At 38.4% G+C, this 10,374-nt stretch overlaps 1 protein-coding gene across 1 annotated transcript; it reads left to right on the top strand.

Moving 5' to 3' along the window:
• The first annotated feature begins 371 nt into the window (after positions 1–371).
• LOC103361719 (DNA polymerase delta subunit 3-like) lies at positions 372–7,569 on the top strand. The gene is given in 14 exon segments (XM_008287883.1): positions 372–500; positions 1,220–1,275; positions 2,230–2,329; positions 2,422–2,461; positions 2,670–2,802; positions 2,921–2,978; positions 2,980–3,027; positions 3,030–3,176; positions 3,259–3,331; positions 4,677–4,821; positions 5,049–5,152; positions 5,450–5,535; positions 6,374–6,455; positions 7,134–7,569. Coding segments are annotated over 14 exon segments (1,335 nt in total). The 5' UTR covers positions 372–443; the 3' UTR covers positions 7,340–7,569.
• The last annotated feature ends 2,805 nt before the right edge of the window (positions 7,570–10,374 follow it).

Below are 10,374 nucleotides of genomic sequence, written 5' to 3'. Positions count from 1 at the left end.
TAGGAGGACAAAACAGTTTTGTAAAGTGTTTTAAGTCCAAAGAAAGTGTAGTGTTGCAAATCCAAAGAATGTTTAATTTATTAAACAGTAATAGAAATATTTACAATGTGCAGAAATGTGACAATTATTCACCTGAGCAATGTAAACAACTTGATGTAGGATTTTTACTTGTGATGAAGTATTTTTGCTTTGCTGTGTCAGTGCTTTTACTTCATTAAAGTACATGAACGCTTTTTCCTGCGCTGATCTCCGAGCGATCTTCAGTGTTTGTGTGTATTTTGAAGGCTGCAGCCCGTGTTGTCCTGCAGAGGGTGCCCTGCAGCCGCTCACTCTACCGGAAGTACCGGCACACACGTGACCTCTATCAGGAAGTAAATAAACGGCCTTCCCGCGCAGTTGAATTTGTGAACGAAGACGTCTCCGTCCGAGCAAAATCAAACACAATGGACGAGCTTTATCTGGATAATATTGACGAATTCGTCAACGACCACAACAAAATAGTACGTTTGCTTTTGATACACGACGTGCCATCGTGTTTTGAGGTTTTTCTGGTCGAGCTAATGGCGGTTTGTAACGCGGGTTAGCCTCGACATGTTTTAGCGGTTGAACTGCGTTCAAAAAACTGCTCGTTTAAGTCTTTCTTGCTTTCACAGCGAATAATTTTCATAAAGTTGTATAACTTTAAAAATGCCCATTTGTCTGGATCTTTTAGTGTAATCGGCTTATGAGTATTGTAGCAAATAGCATGTAAATTGAACAAAATCCGGTTTTTCACAGCTGAATAGTTTCAGTTGCTGCATGTAACCGCCAGCAGTTGCAATAAAACAACAACAAGCGGCAGAAGGTGTTTGATGTTCATTACTTTATGGATATCATAAGGAAAAGGGAAGTATCCCGGCAAAATAAAAAGAAGCCTTTTCAGTTATCTGACTTTCTATAAATAACCAGCGGTAGAAAAGCGTAGTATTATTTTGTTATAGTTATATGTTTGTTTTTTTTAAATTGCAAAATCTAGGACAGAACATGGAAGCATAAATACATAGCAGAAGGCAGAGGTGGAACATGAAGGTGTACATAATTACGTTAAGGTGGCTTTGCATGTGATTGTGTGTGTGTGTGTTGGTGTGTGCAACTCTGTTTAATATAGAGATACGTATATGCGTTGTCTACTTTCTGTGACAATCAAAATGTGGATCTAAACACAAATTTTGTTGACCAGGTGACCTATAAATGGCTGAGCCTCACTCTCGGAGTCCATGTCAACACAGCAAAACAGTAAGTGGTCTTTCACGTCTTCGGGCTTTTGGCATAAAAATGTGCAGAAATGGGAGCAAAGCAAAGATTTCTCCTGAGAGCGACCCACACCACGTTGTGTAGTTCGTATTGATTACAATCACTGCATCATCATAGGATAAGACAAACCTGTATTAATACCGTTGCATGGGATTTACAGCAGTAAAAGGGACAGTGCAGAAAATGTAAGGACATCGTTCGAAAAGTATGAATAAGAAATGTACATAAATATATTTTTCTTGAACGTATTCCATTACTGTCGGCACAGTGGCAAACTTAAAAATACAAAAATCCTTTAATTTAGTCTTGACTCAAAGCAGCCATACAACAACTTTACCCAAATATCATATTGCTTAATATCTGCTAATATGACTAGAGGTATATTTTAATGTCAATTTGGCGTTTCATAATACTACTGAGGGCAGAAAATATTACACGTTTGTTTGATGCACTGCCTTAAGGCTGCCTGAGGCGAAACCAGATGTGGTAGGACGCTCTGTGGTGTAACACGGTGCGCTGGCTGCTTCTCAGTGGCCTTATGTCAACATGTAGGAATAAGCAACTAATGACTGTATTCTTGATTTAATCATTTTGTTTAAAAAAGAAAAGTATCAAAAAATGTTCACAGTGACAGCTTCAGAATGCGTGTTTTTTTTTTTTTTGTCTAATCAACAAACCCAAAATCAAATCTAATCACTTTACTGTCATATACGACACAAAGAAACATCAAATTCCAACTTTGGTGGAGAATAACAAAATATTTGACGTTTTTGCTTATGAAATCAAATTCATTTCCAATTCATTTCATGTGTTTTGCTTATTTGCCAAATTATTGCAACTCTGATTTTGGCAGTAATATTGTGTATTCCCAAATCAAGTTCAGGGCAACACAGTGTCATATCACTTCAACACATATAAAACATGTCTTGATTTCAGAATGCTCTTCCATTACCTGGATCACAAGAGGAAGGAAAGTTCAGCTCAGCTCCACGCCACCTATCTCGTGTCGGGGAAGTGTGTGGACAAAGGTCTAACGGTGAGACCCGCTCAGGCGTTGTCTACATCTTTATTCGATGCACAAGGCTGCAGTTTTGATTTATTTCAATTGCCGTTGTGTTTGCTCTTCAGAGTCACAAGGTGTCAATTGTCAGAGAGGAGCAGTTGGAAGGTGTGTAAATATTATTTTGCACAGTAACATGCAGTATTTTCTCTGCAGCTTCTCATCATTGTTGGGTAGTTGTTGCCGCTGCTTTCAGGCTCTAGTCTTCAAACAAATTCATTTGGGAGTCACCATTAATAAACACTATACTCTTGTAATCTTGAGTTTATTTTGTTTAGACACAGCCGTGTGTAACCTTTGCTGTTTTCTCTTGCAGATGTCAAAGCCAAGATGAGCTTGATAGTCAGCGTCCACATCTACAGCGTCCAGAAAGCTTTACTGAAAGACAGTGGTCCTCTCTACAGCGTTGACTACGACGCTGTGAAAGACAATCTGAAGAGCTGCAGCAGGTATGTTGTGATTGGAAGTGGACGCTGATCGGGACAGGCTGGGAAATCTGCTCATGGGAGTTCAGAAACCTGAGCTTTCTGTTGGGATGTTGAGTATTTCCTTTCACTCGGTTTGCAGATACAGTGCGATCCGCTGTGCCAGTGCAGTGCCCATGTCTTCTCTGGAGCTGCAGCAGGCGAGGGAAACGCATCGAGCTCCTTCACCAGAACCTGAAAACAAAAAGCCTGCCGTGAACGGAAACGGCAGTCTGACATCCAAACCTTCCGCCAAGCCGCCAAAAGGCATCATGGGAATGTTTGCAAATAAATCTACGCCTAAAAATCAGGACAGCGGCAAAGAGACAAAGTCTGAGCAGAAGGAAGACTCACCAGCGGTACAACTTTGCGTCCTTTTTGTTAACAGCAGAGTCGTAGAAAGTTCGCTGTAGATGTTTATGATTGTGTTTTGTGTTTCAGGTTGATGCCCCCAAAAGCAAACCAGCCGCCAAAGTCAATCCAATGATGAACTTCTTTGGAAATCAAACAGCAAGTCAGTAAGATTTCCAGTGATGCTTAAGAATATATTGAGGTCACAGACTGCTGCTGTTTGGTTTTTGCTTCTGTACGTTGTGTTTTTTCTGCATCTTTGGGAAAAAACTGCTGTTTCAAAAAGAAATACGAGGCCTATTTGAATTTTGAAGGTTCACTTTAAGACCATCAAACTGTGTAATGACTACTTTATAGCATCGCTTCAGTTTTAAACCATATTTGGTGAAGATGGCATTATACAGAACTTGACTTTGGACTTGTGTGTGTTCAGCTACACTCTGCTGCAAATCCTAAGTCATGGGATGTTGTTTATCACTCGGCATTCAGGTTTATTACCGGTGATATCAGTGTTAATTACAGTAGTCACCACTATGAGCTGTAAGCTGAGGTCAGATGGCTCTGCTTCTTTGTCAGGCCTGATAGAGAACAGGTTTTATTTCTTTCTAAGGCCCTTACTGTTTTTTGTGTTTTTTTTTTACCCCCATTGCATCACTTTACTGCTGTGTTTTGATGTGGTCTCTTACCAAACGCTCTCACATGATTGGATCACACTACAGGTGCCAGCTGTTTTTACAGAGCTTGCAAAATCCAGTTTTGCTCGCTGTGCGAGTACAACCTAGAATAAGACGCAGATCACTTTAAAGCTTGGTGTACTTTTGTCCCGAGGGGAATTTAGTTCTTTAATTTCATCTTGATTTACCTGCAGCTGTCCTTGTTTTCCTTGGTATGTTTTTTTTCATTATTGTTTTATTTTTTTTAAATGTAACTGCTTAGATTATTCTTAATGTTTTTATTTGTCTATTGTTTTCTCTTTAACTGAACTAATTTGAACTGAATGTGAAGATTGCCAGTAAAAGTGTTGTCGAGGAACACGTTTTTGGGTTCACCAGTGTAGTTTTCTTTTGTTCTTGCTGCTGTAGGAAGCGTTTCATCTCCCCCTCTGTATTATTTAGTAGAGTGGGTGAAGCCACAGTGGAAAACTTGCCATATTCGTAACTTTATGTTGTGTTAAGACAGACTCTGACTCTCTATCGGACGTCTTTCCATCTGTCTAGTAATTCTGCTGTCAGGAGTTGCAGACTTTCTTTAAATGTGGCTTCTTTGTCGACCCATTGGATCCTGTTACTTTAACGTTTTTCTTTCCAGTGAGGTGTAGAAATGAACATAGTTGTAGCATATTGACAGTTTTTTGTTTTTTAAGGTGTCCTCATTTGTTGAGGTGGCCTTAAAGAAATGTGACATGAGACAGTTACAAAAAAAATCACAAGCCATAACACTGTGCATAGACCAAATATGGTGACTGTTGTCTCTCTTTTCCAACAAGTCGTTCTTCCTCTTTTCTTCAGAGAAACCTGAAAAAACCATGAAAGAGGAGGAAGCAGCTCCGTCATCGTCCACAGCAGAGCAGCAACGTCAGAGTCCACAACCAGAGGAAAAACCAGACGCTGCTGCAGCGGAGTCACATAAAAACACTAAGAAAGACTCCAGGAGGTGTGTTCATAGTAATGTGGGAAATCTGTGAGAAATTAGCTAAAAATTTCACTTTCAAATAATCAAGCAGTCACGATTTTGTACTTTTTTTTTTGGATGAAAACACAGAATGCGACATTTCTTGTCTATAAATGTGAAGAAATTGTTCAGGCTTTAACAAAGACCTTTGCTGTGAATTTTGGCTTTAAATTTATTTGAACAAAATCTTTTTTTCTCATCTATTGAAGCAAAAACAAGCGGATTGAAGATTCTGACAGCGAGGAGGAGAAAATGGAGAAGAAAAAGAGGCGAAGGATTAAGTTACCTGAACCAGACAGCAGTGATGAAGATGGTACTTATTTATTTATGCTTTTTTATTTCTAGTCATTTTGTTAATGAACAAATTAAGACAGAAAAAACGAACATAGATTTGACAATGAATGAAAAACTCTGAAATGAGAATGAAAAGTGGTTATGGTTGTTTAGTGTTGCTGGTCCGTCTGTTTTTTAAGAATCAGTCGTAGTTTTTCGTTGTTATAAATCCAGAATATTCAAGTCCTTGGACAACAGAAGGAATGAGGAAAGTAGGACATTTCAAGGTCCATTTTAAAAGTAATTTTATGAAACTAATATTTGTTCGTTTGTCCAGTTATTCCAGATTCACCGCCACAGATGGAAACAAGAGAAGCATCACCAAGTCCTAAAAAAGAGGTGGAGGCTGTTAAACAGTCATATGTAAGTTTTCAACATTATAGTTTTCATATAATAACTGTAAGGCAGGTGGGGGAAATATCAAAGTGATGCATTCCCTTCATATTCTTTGATATTTTTGGATTTTACAGTTAATAGTGATAGATCAATAATTCAGACTAATTAAATTCAATCAGCTAACAGGGCCTGCACTGGGTCAACTAGCAGCTTATATTTTCTTTTTTTCATGACTATATTTATCACAAATGTCCTCGCTTAAAGAGGCAGAGGAAGAATGTAACAACAGAAGTCACTGCTATCTGCTAAGCTAGTGGATCTCATGCTAAGTATATGTTTGATCTGCTTGGGTTGAGCAAGCGTATGTCACGATTCAAAGTAGCTGCTGTCCAAAGAGATTTAATGTCATTAGATGAGCTGTGATACAGAAGCAAAGATGAATCCACACAGTCATGTGCACAACAGAGTTTTACAATAAACTTACTGTAACATCAGTATGTTGACTAAACCAGCAGGAGGAGATGCTGCTGTCTGATGATAAACGCTGTTGCTAAGTGCACTTAAACTATATTTTTCCTTCATGCGTTTGTTTTTTTCACATAGTTTGTGATTACATGTGGACATTTATTTGTTGATAAATTTAAATTAGTGCAGACAGAGTGCAGGTGTGCAACAATTGTGTGTCTAATTTATGATTATTAAATCATTGCATCAAATGCAAAGAAAAAAAAAACATGATACGGGCATTATGTCTGAGCCATCCGCCACTCTGCTCTCTCAATATCGGCATTCACTATTGATGTGCTGACATCAGTCGACCACTTGTGTTTAACACTAAACACTTGTTTTTTTTATTATATTACAGCAGATGAATTCTGAAGGGAAGATAAGAAAGAGGAGACGAGTCCTGAAGTCTCGTACCTTCGTGGACGAGGAAGGATGCATCGGTATGACAAACCCTTCATTCGACTTCGTATTTTGTGTCTTGACAGCTTTGCTGCTGATTTTAAAACACAGTCCTGTCAAATATTTACAAAAAGATGATTTACTACATAGAAGGTCTTTGAATATTGTTTTCTGTTAAAAGCGATGATTCAGTTTGGGGTTGTGACTTTAGTTTAGCGAAAGGATTCATGGATTTTAAGTTGAAAACCGTGCAATTAGCACATCGCAAAGGCTGCCACTAATGATAGATGTTATGCATTATGACCCAAGGTTTACACTGTCCTGTCAGATTCATCCAAACAAGTGTAACCTGTAAATCTACTGACACTTGTTGCTTTAAAGGGTACTTACTTCATGGACTAAACAGTGAATTAATGGAGTAATAGTCCAGTGTTCATTTCAGCTCAGTTGTGTTGTACTTTTGGTGTCTGGAATTTGTGCCTCTGTTGTATTTAATTATATTTAAAGGTGCTTCTGGTTTTGTTCCTCGTGTGCATAAATGGGTTTTGATGTAATGCCCTTTTATTATAATGCAGTTCAGTGCACATACAGCACAGTTTATCCCCAAACTCTTGATTAAAAAGTTGCAGAAAACTGCAGAATTGTACAAATCTTTTACATTCAGATCCACAGTATGTTTTTTTTTACTTTTAGTTACTCCAGTTTATTTCTTTCCACAGTCACAGAAAAAGGCTACGAGAGTGAATCTTACTCTGAAACAGAGGATGATTTCCAACCCACCAAACAAGCTCCAAGAGATCCCGTTAAAGCAAAAGCACCATCAAGCAGCAAAGAGGACGAGAAGAAAAGTCAGAAGAAATCTTCAGCGAATGCAAATAAAGGAACTAAACAAGCTTCCATTATGGGATTTTTCCAAAAGAAATAACAGAAGACGGCGATGGACACTGACGAACATAAAGCACTGCTGCAGACATGTTGTAAAGACGTTTTACTGCAACTGACTCTCATCTGAAACACATCACATCACTGTAACAAATAAAACAAAGCAGCTCTTAAATGGACCTCAACAATGGGCATCAACCTATATTTTACTGTTTACTGTTACCAGCTGTGAAAGCATGTCCTACTCAATCAATAAACATTGAAAACTGAAAATGTGCTTTTGCTGTGATAAATGTGGGAGGTTGACGGGATTATTGTAGGTCCACTGTGAAGAAGAAAATCTTACTCTTAGTTTACCACATCCTCAGAGGTAGGATGCACCAGCTTTCACTTGGATTGCATTTTATTGCAAAACACAACTAAACTGCTTTAAAAATTTTCTGTATATTCATATAAATTGTGATTTACAGCACTGGTTATAACTGCTACAGCATAAACAAGCAAAGAGACTGGATCCTGCTTCAGAGAGTACTCGGATACTTCAGTTTTTTTGCAAGTTTTGCGCAGCAGCCTTAATTTGAAATGGGTAAAATTGGCAGTTTTGTCATCAGTCTTAAAAAAAAACAGAAATCTCTCAGAAGTTTTCAGATCCTTAATTCTGTGTTTTGTAAAAAGCCCTTTTTGGCAGCAGTTACAGCTTTGAGTCTTAATTCTCTACAGGTTTTGCACCCCTGGATCTGATCAGTTTGTCAAATTCTTCCTGGCAGATCCTGTCAATCTTCATCAGATTGGATGAGAAGCATATATAAGCTGCCATCTTCAGGTCTTTCCGCAGATGTCTGTTTATTTGTGGCCTTTGTCTGCAACACTCAGGGAGAGACTTGACCTGAAGCCACTCCAGTGTTGTCTTAGCTGTTTGTTTTGGGTCATTGTTTTTGCTGCATTCAACTTTCTATGAGTTCTGACCGAACTCCCTGACCTGCTGTGAAGAAACCCCGTTAGCATGATGCTGCCGCCACCAGGCTTTCCATCAGGTACTGGCCACATGTTGAGCAGAGGTTTTCAACAGTCACAGTGCCTCTGGGTTCTGCCCAAACGGTTCTGTTTTGTGACTCATCAGACCAAAGAATCATTAGAGTCTCAGGGAGGTTTTTGTGTATTTTGCAATGAATGACTTTTGCTAAGCTGCGCTACCACAATGGTCAGACAGCTGAAGCCATGATGAAGATGGTTGTCTTTGTTACAGGTTCTCCATCCCTGTGGAGAACCTCTGAAACTTTGTTAGACTGACCGTTCATCATCTCTGTAGATCTAAATTGGTACAAATATAATCCATAAATTCTGATTGTAGATTTGACCACAGATTAATGTGAATTAAAGCCAGTGACAACAAAAAGTGACACCTAAATAAAACATCAATAACTAGATTATTCTGAAAGCAAGTACCAAAGTACCAAATACTACTTAATTTCAAAGTATATTTTAATGCAAATTCCTGTGTACTTACATAAGATCTGGAACGTGTGACTGTTGCCTACAACAGAGTATTTCTACACAGTGATATTTTCACTTTTACTAAAGCAAAAGGTTGAGTTCTTATTCCTCCTCTGACCAACTCAGTGATTGTTGCTTTCATCCCTTGAGGGCTTTTGTTGACGATATGAAAACGCTTGCAAACTTTTGTTTTCACACTTTAAATAATGCATAATTTCCCTTAAAGTGTTGTAGAGGTGAAGTTAATGACACAGAGATGAAATTGTCCTTTTAAGCCTTCACTTATGAACACATTTATGCCTGCAGCCTAATGCTTTTACAATGAAAGTAAATCTACACGCAACATGACTGTAATAACTAAGACACAGCTGTCAACTAATAGGCTTAGTAGGATGCTGAGCTCTTTGCCACACAGTTGGGCTGGTAGGGGTGGAGGGGGGTCTCCAATAAATATGTAGCTCAGGATTATAAATAGTTTTTTCTTTCTCTGTCTAAAAACAACAGCAGAATGTATAAAGGAGGATGAAATGAAAGGTCATATGACTGAAAAGCCCTTCCTTTTATTCTACCATTCCCACAGTCGAGGAACACTAGACAATGTGGTCTTTGGGGACTTGTTGCTCCGTGATATTCACACTGTACAGCATTAGCTCATACAGCAGCAGCACCACACCCTTTCCAACACACAAGTGGGCCAGTCGAACTGGTATTTGGATTAGCAAACATGAAAAAGGATATCCCTCAGTGTTTCAGGGAGTGTCCAGCAGCTCGTGGTTCGCTGTGGCTTTTGCTCCATTATGGCATCTGTTGAGTGAGGTCAGACATGATGCATTTTTTTTATTTTGGAGGAGACCTCACAGCTGCAGCTTCCACAGCACACAGTCTTAAAGACAGCTGAGTCACACCGTTACAGTTATGTCCTCTTGCGGAGTTTAACAATAGCACCAGTGTTCCTAATATTTCCCTTAAAGCGCAGTAGATAAACGTGTCTCTCACACTGTGCAACATGATCGATTGTCGCGGTTTCTCCAGAGTTTCATTGAAGCAGTTTTATTCAGAAGCAGCTTTTATAATTGCAAAAAATAAAAAATTACTTGTATGTTGTTTAATTTAAGAAACATTTTCCTGTAATTTAATGCAACATGTTTAATCTTCAAAAACCCTGTAATCTTATGTCGGAATTATTTCATGAGTTTCAATTGTGTCCACCTCATGTATTTGTATTTATTAAAGTGTAAACAGGTCTATAAGGTAACAGAGGTTAAAAAGCATGAACCTTTTTTTTTTTTTTTTTTTAGTTTGTGTGTAGAAGTTCAAGTTAATTTTGTTTCAAATGCAAATGAAAGCCTGCTGCATAATAATATAGGATTTTTACAACAAAACAGTGAGGAAGGAGCTGCTCTGTCCTTATATAGAGTGCAATTATTATTGATAATTGTTGATAATAATATGTAATCATCATTTGTAATGTTTTTTTTGGGGGGTGTTTTGCCTTTATTACAGAGGTCAGTTTAAAAGAGACATGAAAGGTGGGGAGAAGAGTGGGGAAGGACATGTAGCAAATCAGCCATAGGTTGGACTTAA

Source organism: Stegastes partitus, unplaced genomic scaffold (assembly GCF_000690725.1).
Source record: "Stegastes partitus isolate 25-593 unplaced genomic scaffold, Stegastes_partitus-1.0.2 Scaffold526, whole genome shotgun sequence".
Classification (NCBI taxonomy): Eukaryota; Metazoa; Chordata; class Actinopteri; family Pomacentridae; genus Stegastes; species Stegastes partitus.
Note: the sequence above shows the minus strand (reverse complement) of the source record. Positions and strands in the feature narration are given on the sequence as shown.